The 22,203-nt window shown below is 35.4% G+C and overlaps 3 protein-coding genes across 3 annotated transcripts; all 3 read right to left on the bottom strand.

Moving 5' to 3' along the window:
• Positions 1 to 2,517: 2,517 nt before the first annotated feature.
• Positions 2,518 to 3,180, bottom strand: LOC122586023 (PRA1 family protein B1-like). The gene has a single exon (XM_043758138.1). The coding sequence runs from the start codon at positions 3,154 to 3,156 to the stop codon at positions 2,518 to 2,520; it is 639 nt and encodes a 212-aa protein (XP_043614073.1). The 5' UTR covers positions 3,157 to 3,180.
• A 3,418-nt stretch (positions 3,181 to 6,598) lies between these two features.
• LOC122585970 (copper transport protein CCH) lies at positions 6,599 to 7,625 on the bottom strand. Its single transcript, XM_043758084.1, has 3 exons — positions 7,520 to 7,625; positions 7,369 to 7,444; positions 6,599 to 6,928 (listed from the first exon to the last, which is right to left on the bottom strand). Exons 1-3 carry the CDS (start codon positions 7,526 to 7,528, stop codon positions 6,786 to 6,788), a joined length of 228 nt encoding a protein of 75 aa, XP_043614019.1. The 5' UTR covers positions 7,529 to 7,625; the 3' UTR covers positions 6,599 to 6,785.
• A 1,399-nt stretch (positions 7,626 to 9,024) lies between these two features.
• On the bottom strand, positions 9,025 to 13,240 carry LOC122582351. Its single transcript, XM_043754729.1, has 4 exons — positions 12,747 to 13,240; positions 11,918 to 11,987; positions 11,751 to 11,816; positions 9,025 to 9,249 (listed from the first exon to the last, which is right to left on the bottom strand). The coding sequence occupies exons 1-3, from the start codon at positions 13,146 to 13,148 to the stop codon at positions 11,758 to 11,760; spliced, it is 531 nt and encodes a 176-aa protein (XP_043610664.1). The 5' UTR covers positions 13,149 to 13,240; the 3' UTR covers positions 9,025 to 9,249; positions 11,751 to 11,757.
• Positions 13,241 to 22,203: the final 8,963 nt, after the last annotated feature.

The following is a 22,203-nucleotide window of genomic DNA, read 5'->3' as shown; positions in this document are numbered from 1 at the left end:
AATTATTTTTTTATTAATAAAAAAAATATTATGAAAATATAGTTAATACAAGAATACATTTATTATTATAATTATCGTTATTATTTTGTTATATGTGTATCATAGAAAAAAGCAAGGATTAGAAGTTGTGAACCTGAAATATGAAAAATCATATGAATGAATGTTTAAAGCTGATTTGACCATACATTGTTTTTCAAGTCAACTACTATGAGTCTATTATGATTTATGAGTACTATAACTAAATAGACTACCAATTTCAACATACACCAGGCCCATATAAGCCATTAGCAGCTTAAACCCTTAAAGGACGTCTAAAGGTTTGCATATTAGGCCCATTTTTTGGCTTCAAATGCTACGCTTTTCGTTTAGAATGGATTCAGGATTGTATGCTATTAATTGAAGCCATGAGCTACACTTATCTTTCAACGAATGCGACTTTGTTTAGTTCTAGTTTACATGAATTTGATAAATATGAAATGTCATGATTATGTCAACAAAAGTGTTAATGATTTTTAGATAATCAAAACAAATCTACTTATTTAAAGAGACGGTTCAGTTTATGCAAATACGTACAGATTTATGTTCGGCACAAAAGTTGGACATAGCGAAATTATTTACCAAACTAGTATAGTTTCAAAATTATTTACCATTTTAGTATAAAACCTTATTAACATTATATTTGTTAAATTTAAAAATTGAAAAGAAAAATCAAAAGCAATGGGTAGACCTATAAACCTCTAGGCTCTAACACTAATTACCTCCAATTCACATAACCTAAAATAAAATCATTAAATATAAACATATAATAAATTAATAATGATACATTATTTGCCCAGGTAATCAAACACTCATCCATTTTTAGCTTGTGCGAACTTACCGCCAACTTGGTTGGTTTCAGAGTTTGTTATTTAATAAATAATAATCATCGACGGCAAAATCATCTGATTGTAGCGCTCGTCGGATGTCACTGTTAAATTGTGAATTTGGTCCCCTGATTGTGTATCTCGTTTGTAAATTAAGCTGAAGTCCACGCCATCTGAAAACCATATTTGTATTCATTTGGTTGATGAGAGGTCTATCATGCAATAAATTTTGTTATTGAAAGTCTAGTGACATTTACAATTTGAATTTACTTCCTCTTCATTGGCTTGTTTTGTTTTAAAAATAGATGTATTGATACATGAATGAGTATATAGATTTATATAAGAGATGGGTACTGACTACTGAGCAAATGATCTTTTTATATAAAATTTTACTAGATCTTAAAAAATGAAATATTATGGCTTTGAAAACTGGTGAGTGATTAGTGTTTATGAGTTTGTTTCCTGGTCTACAAATAGCTTACAATCTTTATAATGTTAAAAATAAAGTTTTCTACTAAAATGGTAAATATTTTTAAAGCTATACTAATTTGGTAAATAATTTTAGTCAATACATTATTTTAGAAAAAAACTCGAAATAAGTTGATGCATGCAAGACTAAAATAAAACGAAATAGGCATACATTATTAGATGTGTTCTAGTAAGGTCCTTCCCAATGGGAGGCATCAGTTTCTCATCAGTGGGCCCATCAATTACTCATCTTAACTAATGTCATTAGCATCATGTCATCGGTTATTGGTGTATCGGTTGCTTCCTTTGATTCACCCACGAGCTTGTGATGAGGATGTGTGAGTTTAATATGTTTATGTATGTGCGTGGATGTGTATATATATTAATAGAAAAAATTTTAAGTGATGGAAGAAGTGATGATACCTATTGGACCATTGGCAGAAATGTGTTAATTAGTTGTGTATCATTAGATAACTGCTGACGTACGTGGCATTAACAAACAATAACTTGGGTGGAAATTTTTTATTGTTAATACGTTTTGGCGTTCTAATTAAGCATACAATACAATGCTTTTTTTTGGCAAGAAATATCAAGATTAGAAAGTAAGACCTAACCTAGTAACCTACTATTGTTCCCTATCAAATACGAGTATAAATATGATGTATCTTAGAAAACATAACTTAGTTGATATAAAACCCGTCAATTTGAAATCAGGGCACATAATAGATTTTGGGCATGATACTGACCCAATAAGGCATAGCCTTGGGTATGTTTGGGCTAACCTGAACTAGTCAAGTTTTTAGTTTAAGTAAGTAACCAATACATGTTTGACCATATATATCAAAAACCATGAATGCGATTAAGGGTTCCAATATAGCCCGAATACATGACTCTTATTAATCTCAAATACACCCATTCATTATTATTCTACAAGATGCAACTTAATTCCTCCCAAGGTTGAAGCACTTGAAATAAACCAAATTTCAGCCAAAAATAAGGCTTTTATATCGAAGAAACAAACAAGTTAACCCCAAAAATAAGTCGATGATGATATACAGGAAATTTGGGCCTAATGAAAAAGAGAAATAATTCAACTTAAAGCTTAGGTAATTCTTAACCATTTGGTAACAAAATTTTACAAATACTACGGTTGTAAGAAAAAACACCTCGAATGTTAATTAATTAATCAAACGCGTGGGACAGCAGGAGCAGCGGCGGCCACAGCAGAAGACGTGGCGCCACCAAGGAACGAAAGGAAACCAACATTAACCGGTTCTTGATCATCCAAAAACAAATCTTCAGGAACCTTAAATGCCCCATGTACACAAAGAATCACTAAACCAACCAAAAGAGCCGAGATAATGAGTGATCCAACATTTGTTAAAAACACAACAATAACAGTTGAAAGGACCAACAACACGAGGGTTTCACGGTCAGAAAACGTACGCCCAAAGAGAATGACAGGGTAATCCGTGGGTCGAAAAAGGTAAAGAAAGATCCATGCAGCCAAAAGGACAAAAAGGGTGAGGAGAGAAATGGGGTGTGTGAGGAGAGATATGGAAATTATAATGCCAAGAATGGTTGTGTAATTGGCACGAAAATATGAGAAGTTTTTGCGAATGCGGGTTGTGGCATCGGAGAAAGAATCGGGGCGTGAGATGGAGGTGCGGTCTATGAGTTCTGTCCATGGGCGGTTTTGGGACAAGGATTGGCGTAGAGAGGAGGAGAGACGGGTGATGAATGAACGAAGGGCGGTTGTGCCTATCGGGCTTGGGTGTATGGTTGTGGTGGTGGTCATTGGGATGGATGATGGCGGTCCTGCCATCGTGTCACGGTGGAAAGGGCTGTGATCGGAGGAGGAATGCTTGGGATGGAAAATGTATATTAATGGAAATGAACTATGTAAGGAAATGTTTTTGGTTATTTCTGTTGGTAGGACTTACGTTTTATTTACTTATTATTATTATTACAATATAGGTGTTCTTGTAACACATTAAGTACTATCGTCAAGTCTCTTTAAAATCAAAATTAAAATTAAAGGACAATAAGTAGATGATGATGATTATACATAGTTCATAAATCTTCTTTCATACATAACCATAAACATGTTGGAAACATGAACGTGAATTAGGCCGATCAAGTTTTGTTATTGGACTTACTATTTTTGGATCTTGTGAGTCAATGGGCCCAATTCTTTAAGAAGCGCACTTGAGCTGATGAGTTGATATGTTTGATTTTGTGAGTCAACCGGGGTTTGGATCCATTTACGATTTTTCAGTTGTAGTTAAGTGTCGCATGTTATATATTTTTAGTCGTAGTAGTAAAGTGTAAATAAAATGGATGTATGAAGTTCATTTATAGTGGTAAAAAAGTTTAAAATATTTGAAATGACCCACGGACCCACACCGCCACTTCTCTTCTTTTTGGTTATCCAGCCAAACCAAACGAACAAAGTCAACCGAAGACATCGAGCAGGCCAACGGTTCTAAAAAACCAACGAACTCTTTAGTTAAACACTTAAACGGAAGAAGGCCATTGGCGATGATCTTATTGTTTTTTTTAAGACCATTCCGAATAATACATCTTCTTTTTCACATCATATCAGTGTCACATCAACACTTTTAAGCTAACACACATACGTCAACAACATTTTTTCATTTCCTTTATCACTTTATTTTACAAAGATGTAAATATACATCACACATATAAGCTAAGCACTCACCTAACCTCTTCACTTACCTCGTCGCTTAATCGGCCAAACCAAACCGATGAGTTCAACCGAAGAGAACTTATCTGTTAAGTTTGAACTTTGGAATCTTAATTTAATTAGTTCTTTTGTGGAATTCAAAACCTCGGCAACTTGGGTACTACACTAAAGCTATTTAACTCGTAAGTTAACAATAAATTAGTTTGTCATTTTTGTAATAAACGTCTCAATGAACTCGCCTTATAAAAAAGTCTAATCGACTCTCTAGCAATCAATCATATAACCAACATGGAAGTGTATGTAATACTATGGTCAAAGGGTACGAGGTTGGGGTTTGACTACATCACCTCCGCTTTTTATGCTGTATTTTCTCACCACTAGGGTACCATAAAAAGGCTTTCCGCCAATGAGTAATGTCTATAGCCAATAACTCTATATAGCAGATTTAAGATTGAACATTAATGTACACAAGCACAACAATACAAAATGGAGTGTAAACTTATTAAAATCTACGTGCAAAATTGACCACCACTGTGTACCAGTGAATGGGTTTTGTCATGCAATCGCCATTTCATCACTGTGTACCATGAGTAAAACAAAGACCCCATGTGTCCTTGACAAATTAGATGGCAAATGACTTAAGTTTATTGGGTCATTCAATTTGATATGTGATCAAAAAGTTATGTTTCGAAAATTCATGCATACCTTCTAAACATAATATTTAATAAAATCATTTGTATAGTCTTAGCAACACAAGAGAGCTCGGTAGCTCCATTTGAACGCACAAAGAAGCGCAAGGGCAAAGGTATGCGATGAACGCGATTTAAAAACTCGCCGTTTTAGAAGGCTAGCGCACTCCGGCTTATACCTCTCTTAGAGTTTGTTCAAATGGGTGAGCCGGTGTATCTCAAGGTTGTAGGACTCCAATTTTATTAAAAAATCTCTTATTTTGATATTGCTTAGTCAAGTTTATCTTTTCTCAAAACCAATTTTACATCACAATTTATATCTCAGTAAATATGCAAAATCATAAACTATGACTATTAAGCATACAACGAGTTATGGTAGACCACCTAAACATGTCACTATGGTTTATTCATGTCTAATCCGGCTCCTCCTTCAAAGAAGAGGACCACATACATCAAGTTGCCTTGATTGCGTAAGCCTTAAACATGTACATCACAAACAATTATCATATAATCACATAGTTTGCTTTCTGGAAATTCCAGTAGCTTCACGACCTGTTTAGACCTGTTTCTGGTCCCGATTCAGATTTCGACCAGAACTACAAAGTTTTAGCCCTATGTGTTGAGCATCTACAGTTCAAAGCACGACCTCTAACTCATTACGGATTAAAAGATATGAATTTTTTAGTAAACTGTTGCAAAACAGAAAGTTTATACGAAAAATTCACATTGTCACACAATTAATTATACAATTATCTAGCATAATTAACCCTAATGATCAAGATTTTATATCAATATATCTAAGTAAGAATCATGAATGATTTGCATGAAAAATCATGATTTTTACTTTTTTTTAACAATTAAAATTAAAGGTACAACACATAATTACATACAATTTATCACATAAACATGTAATTAATCAAAACTTGGATTAGGAACCCCAAAAAAAACTTTTTTTTTTTTTATTTTCTGGAAAATTTCGAACCATATATATATATTAAATAAAACTTTTGTCATATTTAAATAATGTAATTAAATTACAAAATCAATTTAAATATATACATATATATAGCCGAAAAATTCAATAATCAAGAACCTTAACCCCCATTCAAGTTTTGATCTTTTGGTAATCAAAAAACATACATAGTAGGCTCGTGATACCACTGTTGGGTTATATAACTATTTATCACAACAAATCACAAAGCACGCAACGGAAGACAAGATCTATGCAGTTTAATTAATTAACCAAAGTATAGAATATGTACCTTATAATGGAGAGATTAAAACAAGAACAAGGTTTAAATTAACCTCTCTACGATTGCACACTCAACGTTGGAATGTATGTATGCTAGTAATTGATCACGAACTCCCAAACCCGTTGTGTATCTCCCTTAATTCGAAATCCCCATGAACCGGAATCAATATATGGTTGCCGTAAACAAACCCAAGTGTAATTAATGCTATGAAGAGCATTAAATATATATATGATTCACATTCATGTGAATATGTCGAATGACATAAAAAACCAAATACCCCTTTGAGGGTTCAGCCGAAAAGAAAAAAGGGAAGAAAGAGAGGATTTCTTATGTGTATTGATATTTAAACCCTTTGAATTAAGCCCTCTATATATAGGGAATAATTAGGGTTTTTAATCTTGGTGACCAAGTAATCTCAAGGCCAAAAAGCCTTGTAATTTTCGGCCCCCATGTTTAGGGAATTAGAGTCCAACACTAATTTCCTAATTTCACATTTAATCCTCCTTCCAATTAATTTAAATACAATTAATCCTTTAACTTATTTAAATTAATTATTTCGTGATCAAATTAATTAATAAATTACATTTAATATATTAATTAATTTATAGATACATTCACGTTGAGGTGTGACCTCGTAGGCTTAAATACTTTTCGGACATACGTTCATTTTACGTGATTATATTCTAACAATTACATTATATAAGAAGTTTGAATTCGATCTAAAACCTTAAGTGAGCACAGATGAGCTTCATACATATAGAGCAGTCGATTTTTTTTTTGTAAAGTTAAGGCGCAGTCGATTTGATTAGTAACTTGAAGTTGAATCTTGTCCCCAAATAGTCGCTTGCTTCCCTATCTTTTGTAGAACTTTCATAACCTGTTCATTTGTTACATTTCCCGTAACAGTCACCTTGTTCAATCGTGTATCGATATCATACGTCTCAATATCTGTTTAGTTAAGAAAAAAAAACTCTTAATATTTGCAAATCCATAGTTACAAAAGCAACAACAATGACATAAATTTTTTTGAAAGGTGAATTTCGTTTGAAACTTCGTGTCGCGATTCGACAGCGAGAGGTCTAGCATACGTTGTCTCAACCGCGTCCGCGCTATAGAGCTCCTTCGAAGTAGAAATGTCTATCAAATACCCAATGGAGGGAAATCTCATACTAATCCGCCCGAAGGCACGACGATTAATAGAGGTAAACTCTGGTCCTTAGACTTAAACCTGGGTATACCCAAGTCAAACCCTCATAAAAGGACTACTTATATCTCAAAGTTGGTGGAATGAGAAATCAAACCTGAGACCTATAGGTCACCAGGGGAATACCAAACCACTCCAACAACTCATCATCGATAACAATGACATAATTAGTAGATAACAATACCTTGGATTTTCTTAATGGCCTTTAAGATCATCTTAATGCATTCTTCACAATGTAAACCCACCTTCAATTCTACCACCTAAATCGGAAATACATTAAGAACTAGATATAGTTTTTACGATACTTAATGAAACTGTGAGACAATGATACTTACATTTCCCATATGATCAACTTCGAAATGAGATGTATTTAGAAATATTGATATTGTGGAGTAATCGTATAGTGAAAGGTTTGCAATGATTCGGTGCGAATTATATAGGTCTTATTATAGAAGCCACTTTGGTAAAAGCTCTGCTTTATATGGGGGAAAAGCATCTTGTAATGTGTGTTTAAATGGGGAAAAAGGAGATGATTCATAGAGCTTTCTTTTGTGAACAAGACTTTTACTTATTGACTAGGTAAGATTAATCATGCTTCAATACGCGTCTATGTAGATGCCAAATGGTTAAGTCCGTCCAACACATTGGATGAATGATCAGGATCCTTTAAGAATGGCCAATAGGAGAGATTGTCGTTCAAAATTTTTTAAAAATGAACTCATATCAAGTTGAAATAAAATTTAGGAAGGCTAAGAACAAGTTGCGTAAGTTTGAGTCGAGTTGTAAATCACCAATCACCAATAAATTATAAGTTTTAAGCTCATTACGAACAAATGTGTTAATGTGTAAAATTAGTCTTTCTAAGATAAATACTTTTAGATCGCAAAGCATTCATGTTAAGCTTATTCTTCCTTCCCTCACAATCTATAATTTGGAACTCGTCCCTCACAAAGAGAATGCCTCCTCCAAATGCAATCTTTAATTCTTTACTCGAGGGATATTGACTATGTATTTGACAAAATGGCTTTTAACAGCTTAGAGTTGTGAGCTTGAGAAAAAAACTCCTGCAATAACTAAAAAGAAAAAAAAAAAAAAAATCTAAAAAATGAAAACTTTTGAAAGGAAGATTGAAAATAAATAGCCTCCAATTGAAGCTCCACCCCCAAGACCGCCCATGAGGCCAAGACCACCCCAACCTTCTCCTCTTGCCAAACATACCCTAACACACAGCTCTTGGCTAAACTAGCAATAACTATCTTTGACTACAAACATCGGCTGTTGATTTATAGAAATTATAAAAGCATATGATGGGTCAATTTATTGCGTAACTAGAGCCTGAGCCAACTCTAGTGTCTGGTCAGACACAAGTCGGAATCTTCCAAGAGACAAGAGTATGGACTCACGGAGGGAAAGTACTTTTCGGCTACCTTGCTATTGGCCAAAATTACATATAATATAGCATACGTAAACTTTTTTTTTTTAAAAAAAAGGTTGTATACAAAGAATATTTGGATGTCCAGTTTTTGCAAGACCCCATATAGAAAGTAAATGAACATTGATGATAACACCCTAAGCCAACTTGGATTGAATTAAGTATGAACTTTTTTTATGCGTTCCTTATGAATCAATGATGAAGAAAACACTAGTCTGGCTTTAAAGCGCATACGACAAATGCAAGATAAGATAACACATGACGATGAAAATATACATGGGATCTGTATATTTTTATTGTGTTTCTAAAATAGATGTAGAAATCTGTTGATCTTAAATGCATAGAAAGAGACATTAGTATCAAATATGTTGACATGTGATGCTATAATATGCCAAATAGAAAGAACCATGAGGGTGAAAGAAATGATATATATGAACAAGTTCTTTTCACCATGGCATTACCTGACTTGCAAATTATGTGATTTGCACAAAAAATAAGCCCCAAAAGCTAGTCTGATAACGACAGATAGAAAGTATAAGTAGAACGGATAAGAAATAAGTACAAAAGAGTTTGATATCCAGCACGTCTAGAAGACTTTGTTCAAAAGTTTGATCACTGTGTTGAGCCCATGTACTGCAGAAAACAGCATCGACATTAGAAGACTATAAAATGATATATGATAAGCCAAACCATAAAACACATTCGAGGAACATAAATAGGAAGATACAAAAAGAAGACTAATTTCAGCTAAAATTCGAAGGCCAGAAAGGGTTATAACTTTTGTTTATTTGTGTTCACCAAGATAAAAAGACCATTTAGCTCTTGCCAAACAAAGACCCGCTTGGGCGCAAAACATTAGCTGAAATATTTGCATTGCATTAGAAAAGTTATGAATCAAGGGAAGATGATACGATGCTACTAGTCTATTACTCTTGAACATGACAAAAGGTACAGAGATTTAAACCAATCTTAACATTATGTAAGAACTAGTTACTAATCACACATGAATACAGAATTAAGAAGTTTGAGCACCTTATAAACCTTAAGTTGTAGGTGTAGGGTGTGAGTGTGTTGCATCCAATAAACATATAGTAATTTAATCAAAACATGCATACCATAGCACCTCCTACAGCACTGCCCTGCATCTAATTAACTGAATCATATTGGTATGGAAACTACTCCTATGAAGGTGTACAGACATGAACAAAGGAGGTAAGAGGAAGGGGTTCCCCACATTTTCAAAAACGTGATTGCACTACAGACTCGAATGAATTTGCATTGGTGCCAGCCACCAAGATGCAGCTAATACATAAACTTTAGTGGTAGTGTTATATGCTAAACTAAGGGGGTGCTTGGTTCATATGGAGGAATGGCAAAGGGAAAGGGAATATAAAGGAATGCTAAGGAATACTTTTATTATATTAAGGTTGCTTGGTTATACTCAGAAAATCATTGCATATTTGCATGATTAATACTTGGTATATAATAATGATGATATATACAATATATATATACATATAAAACAAAATTCTTAAACGCATGATTCAAGAAACTGGGAAAGTGCTTTTCTTTTTGCAGTTTATAATTTGAAATAACAATTATTATTTTATTATACAATATATATATAACTTTATACCCAGTAATCCGATTAATGGCGCCTTCACAAGTAAACACTTCAACGATTCCAAGTGGGTTCGAAGAGCCTTTAATGTGGTTGATGTGATTGTCACAGCTAGTCACGTGGGGTAGTTGTGGTATTTGTTCGAATGTTCGGTGAACCAGTGGTTGTTCTTACTTTCTGAAGAAGGATGGGTCGTAAAGGTGTTAGCGATAGCCAAGGACGGGTGGTAGCGGCTGTCGGATGGTGACTGTTGGAGGTGATGTCGGGTAGTGGAAGTCGGAGGTGATGTCGGGTAGTGGAAGTCGGAGGTGATATCGGGTGGTAGTGGACAACTCCAACGGTTCTTGTCAGAGAAAGGGGAAGAAGGGGTAGAAGAAGAGATGGTGAGGAATGATTACCTTACCCCCCCCAATTTATTGGGTAATGCCCCATTACTCATTTTTAAGCATTGAATACCTTTCCGTTCTACAACCAAGCATCTTTATTCATTAGCTTTCCCATTTCTAACCCCCAACCAGGGACCCCCTAAATGTTATGCCTACAAGTTGTGTTTCCTTGGAAAACTAGCAGTTGATGCCAAGAATGAGAAATGAGATCAGCTTAGCCTGGAATCAGGTGTTAGGTACAATTTTGACTTCAAAGAAGATGATGACTCCACATAGAATGTTCAATGTTCAGTAATATAACGTAAGCTAATTAAGGCAAGCTTTTTAAGAAAGGACATCATTGATCACTTGGGCGGTGTTTGGATGTGAATGACGATGTTCTGTTAAATAGGCATGACCAGATAATTAGCTGTAAAATAAGGGTTGTCAAAGACAGGGTTCGAACATGCATTTAAACTTTGAAGTTGTAATGATCAGAAATCGTGTGCTTAGGTGTTTGGCAACTTCTGACCATTTAGGGATCTAAACAGAAAAAAGAAAAAAAGAAAAAGAGGACGTCAGATTAGAGTAAAAGCCTCTTGAATTACGTTAAATGAGCGATAGACGAGTCATTTTATCCTATCCCTGAAGAATTAGGTTTGTTTCCGGTATAAAACTGATTCTTCAAGACCAATTAATCAATCCGTGGAAAAGCATATAATCAAAAACAAACAAAATCGGTTTACCCAAACACTCAGAATTGACTAGTCATTTCAAATTTTGAAGTCAAAATAATGAATTAGTCATATCCAACCCACAAATCCAAACATCCCTTACACAGCAATTAAATTGATTCCTTGCACAAGACTTGGGGAGTTTTAACTTAACAGGAAGTTATTAACTGAAGGGAGGGATGTTATTTTAAGAAGTTATTTAGGCCAGTTTTCCTACCCATAGTGAAATATTCAAACGAAAACTGGCCTCAAAGTTCACAAAAGAACTACTCCGTCCCCCCCCCCCCCCCAAACAAGTTTTGAAGTACTCGCAGTGAACTAATATGTTAATTCAGCCAATTGAATCAAACTTCAGCAGTTCAAGAAACTCAAGTCTCAACAATAATAGAAACGGAACTCAAGTCGATTTGTTACCAAATATTTAGGTCTGTTTTCCTTCAGTCTTCACTTCATCTGAATCCGAGTCGCTAGCATTGTAACCTATCAGAAGATTATTTATAACATCAGTCACCAAACTACATAGCGTCCTTTATAACTACACAGCACCAAAATCAAGGCATACACATTACACAGTTAAGAACCTGGAGGTTTATAGCCAACTTTCCAAACCGAGCTACGGCTCCTGGAAGCTGCCTTAATCCATTCTCGTCCCTAGCAACCAAACCATCAAACTAATTCATTTTCTCCCAAAAAATAAAATGCAAACATGACAATGAGCAACATATAGCCCATATTAATCCAACTACAACTGGCACTTCCCGAATGGTAAAAGCTTAAGACAAAGATAAAAAGGTTAATGTTTTAAACTGGTCAACACAACAAACCCGTTTGTTAATTGCGTCAGGTCTGTCTTGAGCTTCTCAACCACTTTCCAACCCACCAACCGGCTTTAAGATACGATTGAAATAACTAAACAAAGTATTTTATGTGCAACGCTTAATATGTAATGTATGCACTCAAAGTATATTAGGAATGCCTATGTCTATATATGCCATAATATTTATCATGTACATTCGATATATTTTGACTCTCACCTTCTGCAAAGTATCGTTTATGCATCGACAAACCTAATTATCATAGTATACTAAGTAATACTAAAGACACAGGGTTATTGGGTTAAGGTTCTACTTTTAGACTTTTCGACACGAATAACTAAACTCCCAAGTTTGAGTCTTTTAGGGTTGAGATATATAAACCCGCAAACCGAAACACTACAAGAATTGCCAGCCCTAATCCAATCAGACCCCCATATCTCAGTACTTAAAAAAGATTAAAACTTGGGTAACAAACAATAGTCACAATCACATTAATAAAGACAAACAAATTAATATATTTAGATAACTGTCAATAAAATTTATAAAATTATATAAAAATAAAATGCATTTTTAAGTGAGGCATATGGTCGAACACCTTTTGTGCATCTTTAGGAGTGCCATAACCACTATAATACATCTGACCCACCAACACCTGCATATTCACATCACCATTTTCAGCCGCCAAAAGCGTTTCTCCAAACCACCGCATCGAGCAATCCGACACAACCTCCGACAAAGGGATCCGACGGTTTGAGATTTCTGCCAGTGTCTTCAACCTCTGTTTTTGTTGCTGTTGTTTTTCTTCTTCTTGTTGTTTTTGTTGTTGTACAGCGAGCCGGGTGATCCGTTTGGGTTTGGCGGGTTCGAGTGGCGGGCCAACCCGGGTCTGGAAAGCGACGGGTTTAGGGCGTTTGGATTGGGGTTTCATTCGATCGGATGTTATGATTCTCGCAGCGACGTCTTGAAGTTTTGACGAAAATGGAATTGATTTTCCCATTTTATATATGAAATGAAAATTGTAAATATAGGTTTTGGTTTTGGGTGGAAATTTTTTGAAAGAGCAGTTCCGATTTCTTTTCCCCCTTTTCTAGTACCTAATCCAACTATATCTTCTAATTTTATTATATATATATATATATATGGCTATCATAGCCAAGAGAAAAAAATAGATTTTAAGTTTGATCTTGACCATCGAAAATAAAAGAGAAAAACAATCTTAGCCATTCAAATACAAAGTCAAAATAAATTCAAATACAAAGTCAAACTAAATTTATATGTACATGGTAAGTGGTCAATTATACCAAAAATTTGAAACTTTTAACAATACAAAAAAGGAAAAAGAAAAAAACGTACAGCCCGTTAATACATGGTAAAACCTTTAATTAGAAAATGTCAAACACAATTTGAAGACTTTCCAAAATCAAATTAACACGTACCTAACACACTTCGATTTCAAAGAATTTTTATAGTCTATTTCACTATAAAAGCCACAAACACATTCATGTTTCACCATTCATGCTTCTCATTTTATAATATCATCATTTACAAACAACAAGATGAATAGGGCAAAGGGTATTGTATGTTTATATTCATGTCTCAACAAATTTTCTAAATCCAATTTTGTTTCTTTGTATAAATATGTTATTGTTCACATGATCTATATATCATCGAATTTACATTATTTTTTTAATGCTTTTTTAGGATTTTGAAGCTATCAATCAATCAAATACTTGCAATTGATTTAATTGCGGATATCGCATCTGATAAGATTGTCCAAAGCATTAATGCATAGCCGGATTGATCTATATATAATTATACATTCGATTGCAATTGATCTATATATAATTCAGCTACACATTATTCCTTTTATTATGGATATTGGTGCTTTGTTTAATTTTTATATCATGATGTAAACAGGATGGTCGTGGTAAGCATAAACTAATAGTCAAGTAATTTGTTTATCTGATTGTTTTTCAAATAAGGGGCTTTTATTGAGAGGGTTGTTGGTGGTTCAGGAACATCTTGCTACGGATGAACAGGATTATGGCCGAAGAATGAGAGTTTTTGTATTTGTGTATGTGCTAGAGATATCTGCTTTTTTTTGTTGCTAAAAAATTGTTAGGAAATATAGATAGAAATCTAAAATTAAAATCAATGATGAGACACATTGTATGTTGTTGTCGATTTTTAAATAGTCTGTCGATTTTTAAATAGTCTGTCGATTTCCATAATGATTATGGACCTTATTTTTTTTGTTAAGAGAATTGAGTTAAAACTTATTTTAAAAATCTCTCTATATAATTAAGAGAGAATAGGTTTTTGATTATGTGGCAATTATGAAATAATGCCATGTAGGATTTTTTCAAAGGTGTCATGCTTACATTAAATTACTAATTTTAAGCATATCTTAAAAAATTATATTTTAGCCTAATCATCATTAAGTAATTAACAAAAAAGAAAAACAAGACGGCCAAAAGTGATTTTTACATGTCGGTTAACTCAAATGATACTATGTTACATGTCGGTTAACTTATGTATACTTATTATTATAATTATTATTATTATTATTATTATTATTATTATTATTTTATTATTATAAAAACAACTTTTATTGAAACTTTTAAAAAAAATTTACAAGAAATTAGTGGGGAGTCGCGATACTATCTGGGCCCCTACTCCTCTAGCTATAGCAAAACCAATCCTACTAAATATATGAGCAGCCGAACGTGCTCCAACGTCTTGAGTCACGGAGAACTTTCGGATCCGTTTCAGGATAGTAACAGCATCCTTTTCAAGTTCCCCTAGAGAGGAGAATGAGAACGGAAGAAATCCATAACCAATATCCGCGCACTTAGACTTATATTTGGCGCGTTTACGTTGTGCAGCCTCAACCACCGCGCTGCCAGGCATAAAGTCAACCATACTAGTCTGCGTCAATGGTGATGAACCTGTCAAATCAACACATACATCAAGCCCTCCATCCCACGAGTAAAGCAACATGTCAGCAGGACGTAAGGGGATGTCTCTATCTCCCCTAAGACCGATATCAACTTCTTTACGAGCCGAAACTCCAGATCAAGAACAAATGTCAAGGAGGGTGTCACGCACCAAGTTATGTCGGTGTTTAATACCAATAACACCAGCACATGATACAGCATGGTCCCCATAAATGTCCCCCGAAAATACCTTCAAACAGACTGAGCATGGCATCTGAATAGAAAATAGAGGAACACCTAATCGATAACATAAAGCACACCGGTATGTCCTAGCGTTCATAGTCTGTCCCAACCCAGAAATCGGAACCACCCTAAGCTAGTCTGAAGTTTAGTCCTCCATTTGAGATTTCCACAATGCCATCTGTCGAGAAGATAAAGAAAAGGTGGATTCGGCCATTTGTGTAACACGTGTGAAATATATATCTGCCAGTTTCTTCATGAGTTTGGGGGCAGCGATCTCACTTGGATTACTCAAAAGGTCAATCTCCATTTTCGCATTAAAATCATACAAGACATCATTAAAGGAAGGCCCACAAGTAACAATACCAGAGTGTTGGAGCAACTTAGTCTGCATGCTAGCAGATTGGAGTATAGAAGCAAGAAATGCATAGTTCAAGACATCACCTGCGGAGTAAACACCAAGCCCCCCAAATGCAAAGGGTAAGGTGGCAAGCCGCCATTGCCAATCACCAAAACCAGGTCCAGAAGCCGTGACAATACGCTCTAGAGAAGATTATTATTATTATTATTATTATTATTATTATTATTATTATTATTATTATTATTATTATTATATTATAGTATATATATTCGGAAGAAGAAGATTTGGCTAAGTCATGACTAAGTCATGTGTATCTCTTAAAAAGTTAATTAATGGATGGATTTAGTATACACAGAAGAAAGATTCGGCTAAACATATTCTAATTTAATTTTAATTTAATTCTATGTATATCTCTTAAAACTTAATGGATGAATTTCTTTTTCATCAAGATACAAATTTACGTCTTATAATCTCTTTATATATATTTATTATATACATTATTCTTATCATTTATTCAAAGTTTATTACTCTCATCTTTCAATTTTTTCTATACTCTATGGCATCAATCACCATGATTAATGATATAACCCCTACCAAACGCAAAACCATGTTGAAAGTATGTTCTCTTGTGTCATGGATACAACATGAAAACTATAAGAATAAGACTCCGCCAACATTGTTAGTTTTTTTTTTAAGTTTTATTAAATAATGCTTATATTTTATTGCTCTCAATAGATATTGTTGTATTAAGTTTATCAAGAGTATATATTATATTGCACATAGTAACCATTCAATCGACATGAAGGGTATATTTGCTCTAAAATTTAATTCAATGGAATTAATTTACTAACTTCCGATGGATGTTGGTATAATATTATGATTATTATTATATATAGCTACCATGGCATAGAGAAAAAAATTAAGCTAACTTTTAATCCTAATCATTAAAATTCACAATCCTTTAAATCTTGGTCTTTAAAATTTAAAGTCAAATTTCTAAAATTATAAAAGTCAAAAGATATAAACATGGTAACTTTTCAATTGCATTAAACATACTAACTAATTGCTTTAAAAAATTTAAGTACATAGTACACTAAAAAAAACAAATCATACGACAATGATAAGAGTGTTTATGTATAACAACATACTTTAATTAGTTATTCTTACACTACAGTAGATACATTTTTTTTTCTTTTGAAAGGTGAATTTCTCTTGAATATTTCGTGTCATGATTCGACAGCGAGAGGTCTAGCATACGTTGTCTTAACCGTGTCCGCGCTAGAGAGCTCACTCGAAGTAGAAATGCCTATTTCAAATACCCAATGGGGGAAAAAATTTAATTAGTTTTGAATTATATATGATGAATAATGTTTGATATTTTCACATTTTTGATCGATTAGTTTCAAATTAATGGAAGTTTTCTATTTTAGTTAATTTGGTAAATGGTAAACTTATAAACTCTCACACCAAATTTATAATTTCTAAGAAAAAAAATACTATAAGAAAGAATATGATAGATTTTTTTTTGAACGGCGGATGGGAAGGTCGTTCCATCGAGTTGAGCAGTGACATCCAAACGGGCAGTATGTTTAGGGTTCGAAACGCCTTACACCACTGGTAACCCCAAAGGGAGCCCATTACATGCAAAATTTTGTAATCATAGATTCAAAAATAACTAGATGTTAGAGTTTTTACATAGATTAGAAGTGTGCTCGTGTAATACATGGCATCCAAATATTTTTTAAATGTTATCGTAAGGACAAAAGTTCAACTCGTGATTGACCCGGGTTTACAGAGTTGGCCAAGTTATAGGTTAGCGGGTTGATAAGTAAAATAAGTTGATTAAATTATAGGTTAGCAGGTTGATAAGTAAGATAAGTTGGTTAGTCAAGTATGCTTTTAAGTGGATTGGTTTTGATTAAGTATGTCGAATCAGTTGTTTTTAGGTCAATTTCATAACCCGGTCAACGACCGGGTATTGGTCTAGTTTTTATTGTTGTATCATAAATAATACAGTAAAATTTGGGGAATTTTTTTTTTTAATATAAAATGGCTTTTTCTATGTACAGTATCAACTATCAACATAAATTATATTATTTCAATTTTGCAAATTTTTGTTGACCCTTCTAAAAAGGTGTTTAGGCTGTTTAAGGTTGAGCCAGAGGTCCAAATCCCAATCTCTTCTTGATATCGGAACGTGGTATTGGGTCTCAACTGAGACCGACACGAATCGGCGTCAGTCTCATGTTAATCCTTAGAACTATTGTTGAATTCACTAACTGATACTCTTCTCGACATTTTAGGAACTTTTAAAATCTTTTGGTTTTGATTCAAACCTCACTTAATTGATTAAAACATCTTAATATAATTAATCAAAAGGTTAAAATAATTGTGTGAATACCAATTAAGTTACGTATTAAAACCAAATGTTTTCTTAGCTTGAATTATGTTATTTAAAACAAAATAATATGTAATATTTGTAAACTTTTATCGTTTTAATATTTCTAAAGTTTTTGGGAATCAAAGTAATACATTCCTGACGTAATAACATCAAATTATTAATTAGTTAGAATTGAGAGAAATAAGAATAGTTCGAAAGACAAGGCTAGCTAATGGTTTAATCTTCGAACTTGGAAGGCTAAGACTGAACGGAGTGGGGCGAATCCACCCCCAATTTGCTGGTTCCGTCGCCCTACCCAACCTCTCCATGATCATAGAAATGAAATGCCCACACAACAACCTCTGCTCCCTGCACTTTTGCATGTGACGTGCAAGGATATACGGGGCACAAGCATACCTATCCGGTGTGAACTCAAGAAACTGCCTCAGCAACCAAAGATCATCACTGTTCACCTTATCATTAGCATTACCCCGGTGAACGAAAGAGTAGGTGATCATCTTGTGCAACAATCTCACCTTCTTGGACCTAATGTCCGACACCTTGCTAACCCCCGAACTAAAAACATTCTTCACCGATATACGAGCCCAAAACTCGTGAAAACTAACCCCATCATCAAAGTGAGAAATATCCAAATCACCATGCGCCAAAAACTCATGCGCAACACCTTCAATGAACTCATTTTTCTCCAACATACCACAAAGATAACCAAACTCGGGAATGGTGCAATGGCGTTGCTTCCTACCTAGCCTAAAGTGAATCACCCGATCTTCATTAAAATCGGCTATGGGAAGAAGGTCTACCCTAAGAGATGAGTAGAACTCTAAGCACCATTTCAATATTTGCAATGGCCTTTGCAACTCAAACACCCGCTTCCACATCTCAATATTTGCAATCCAATCCTCCTCTTCATTCGTATACCTTGTCCTAAGCTTTTCCTCAAAATAATCGTCAAGAAGTGCATTTCGAATCAAACCCCAATCCATGGAGCGAGGAGAAGTCAACTTGTAATCTTGAATTTCGGCCAAGCGGTTTAAGAACACTTGGCGTTCCGCCTTCGGTGCATCCCTAAACTGCAGCCATGGGTGAGCAAATGATCGGAGGTTTCGGAATTGTGGACTAGCTCCTGCTTTCGCCGGTTTGTAGCTAGGGTCGACATAGTCGAATTGGTAGTCATCGGGCCAAACCCAATCATCATAGTTTTGTGCAACCGGTTGCTTCTGCAAAAACAAGTAAACAAGTCCAAGTGAGTGAAAGGAGACTAATGCAAGCAACCACGATGAGCCAGGTCCGAGTTACGAGGTGAAAATTGAACAGGGACATTTCTCGCGCCGCGAGCCTCTTCTCGCGCCGCGACCTACTGACTTATTTAAACAATCAACAAACTATAATTAAAAGGAAATTGAAGATAATAAGCAAAATCTAATTAAATTGAAATAGAAAATAAGGAAGAAAAGAGTTGAGAATCACATACCCCTCTTGACATGGTGAAGATGGTGGAATGGAAGAGAAGAAGATGAGAATAAGAGATGAAGAAAAAGAAGAAGAATTATTGAGTGAGTATGTGGGTTTGTGTGTGTGGTGCGATCTAGAGAGCAAAAAGAAAGAGAGAGAGAAGAGAGAAAGACAGAAAGCGGCGTGGGTGTGTGTGTGTGTGAGTTTCAGATCTAGGTTTTAAATAAGGAAAACTTACCTGGAAGCCGTCACTCGCGTCGCGATATACCTAGTCGCGCCGCGATTCTGTTGTTTTTGACCCCTCGCGTCGCGAGATCCTGGTCGCGTCGCGATTCTGTTAAAATTTTCGATCACGTTGCGATAAATTCACTTCGCGCCGCGCGAAAATTCCCTGTCTCGAAGCTCACAATTCTCGCGCCGCGAGGGCCTAGGTCGCGCCGCGACTGCCTTCTTCTTTTCAGCTTTCCAGAATTTTGGACACACATTTGCTTCTTCCAATTCACACGATCACTTTTCTAACCTGCAATTTTCAACTAAAAACATAAAAACATACCTAAACTACACAAATTAACAACAAAAATTTAAACTCATGGGTTGCCTCCCGAGAAGCGCTTTATTTATTAACGAGTCATTAGCTTGACTCTATCAAACCTTGTTTTCTAAGCGAAAAGTGGGATTTCCTCAATTAAGGCTCCCTCCCCAACTTCTTCTTCGTAATAGAGCTTTAACCGATGCCCATTTACAATGAAAGTGCTTCCATTCTCTCGGTACAACTCAACATATCCCGAAGGATATACTTCCTTGATCACAAATGGTCCATTCCACCTAGATGTGAGCTTTGGTTGACGGATTTTGAACTTCGAGAGAAACAACAACACTTTATCTCCCGCTTTGAAATCCTTCCTTTTAAGCCTTTTATCATGCCACACCTTAGTCTTCTCCTTGTATAACAACGAGTTATCGTAGGCACCATGCCTAAGCTCATCTAACTCGTGGAGTTGCAACATCCTCATCTCTCCGGCTTCTATTAAATCCATATTGCATTGTTTCAAGGCCCAATATGCCTTGTGCTCAATCTCCACCGGTAGATGGCAAGTTTTGCCATAGAGAAGTCGGTACGGTGTGGTGCCTATAGGAGTTTTATAAGCCGTTCGAAATGCCCATAAGGCATCATCCAACTTCTTTGCCCATGACTTTGGATTCCCATCAACCGTCCTCTCTAAAATCCTCTTCAATGCCCGATTTGTGTTCTCAACTTGCCCACTAGTTTGTGGGTGATATGAAGTTGAGAACCGATGTGTGACCCCATACCTTCTCAAAACTCTTTCCAATTGTTGGTTAGCAAAATGCGTGCCCCGGTCACTTATCAAAGCTCTTGGCATACCGAACCGACTAAACAAGGCTTTCAATAAATCAATCACAACCTTTCCATCATTGGTGGGTAAGGCTTTTGCTTCAGCCCACTTTGAGACATAATCAACCGCAACCAAAATATAAAGACATTTGTTGGAGGGTGGGAACGGGCCCATGAAGTCAATACCCCATACATCGAAAACTTCACAAACTTGAATAGCTTGTTGGGGCATTTCATCCCTTCTCGTGATATTTCCTTGCCTTTGACATGCATCACATGTTTCAACTAGTGTTTGTGCCTCCTTGAAAATGGTGGGCCCATAGAAACCCGCATCAAATACCTTCTTCCCCGTTACGGATGGACCATAATGCCCACCGGTAGGACCATGGTGGCATTCATCCAAAATTCTTCTAGTTTCACCACCCCAAACACACCTTCTAATCATGCCATCCGCGCATGCTTTGAACAAATAAGGATCCTCCCAAAAATAATGCTTGACTTCGGAGAAAAATCTCTTCCTTTGTTGAGAAGTCCAACCTTTGGGCAAAATTCTTGCACATAAATAGTTAGCAATATCGGCATACCATGGCACTTCTTCATCCTCCACCTGCATCAAAAACTCATCGGGAAAAGAATCATTAATTTCATTCTCTTTGAACTCCTCAAGGTGAGGGTTTCCGAGCCTACTCATGTGGTCGGCGGCAACATTTTCAGCCCCACTTTTATCTTTGATTTCCATATCAAACTCTTGCAAAAGCAAGACCCAACGAAGCAAACGGGGTTTAGCATCTTGCTTATTGAACAAGTACTTCAAGGCCGAATGATCGGTGAACACAATGGTCTTATTCAAAACCAAATAAGGTCTAAACTTATCAAAGGCATAAACCACCGCTAACAATTCCTTTTCGGTAACCTGTAGTTTTGTTGGGCGGGATTAAGGGTTTTGCTAGCAAAGTAAATTGGACGAAAATGTTTCTCATCCCTTTGACCAAGTACCGCCCCCAAAGCATAATCACTAGCATCACACATAAGCTCAAAGGGCAAAGACCAATTCGGTGAAGTCATGATTAGAGCATTTGTTAGTTTGTCCTTCAAAAGAGAAAAAGCATTAAGACATTCATCATTAAACTCAAATGGGACATCTTTTTCCAACAATCTAGTCATAGATCTTGTGATTTTTGAGAAGTCTTTGATAAACCGCCGGTAAAACCAGGCATGACCTAGAAAACTTCTTACCGATTTCACATTGGTGGGTGGAAGCAATTTAGTCATTACATCAATCTTTGCCTTATCAACCTCAAGACCCGC

The sequence above is a fragment of the Erigeron canadensis genome, chromosome 1 (genome assembly GCF_010389155.1).
Source record: "Erigeron canadensis isolate Cc75 chromosome 1, C_canadensis_v1, whole genome shotgun sequence".
NCBI lineage: Eukaryota > Viridiplantae > Streptophyta > Magnoliopsida > Asterales > Asteraceae > Erigeron > Erigeron canadensis.
The sequence above is the reverse complement of the archived record's forward strand: the minus strand, read 5'-3'. Positions and strand labels throughout refer to the sequence as shown.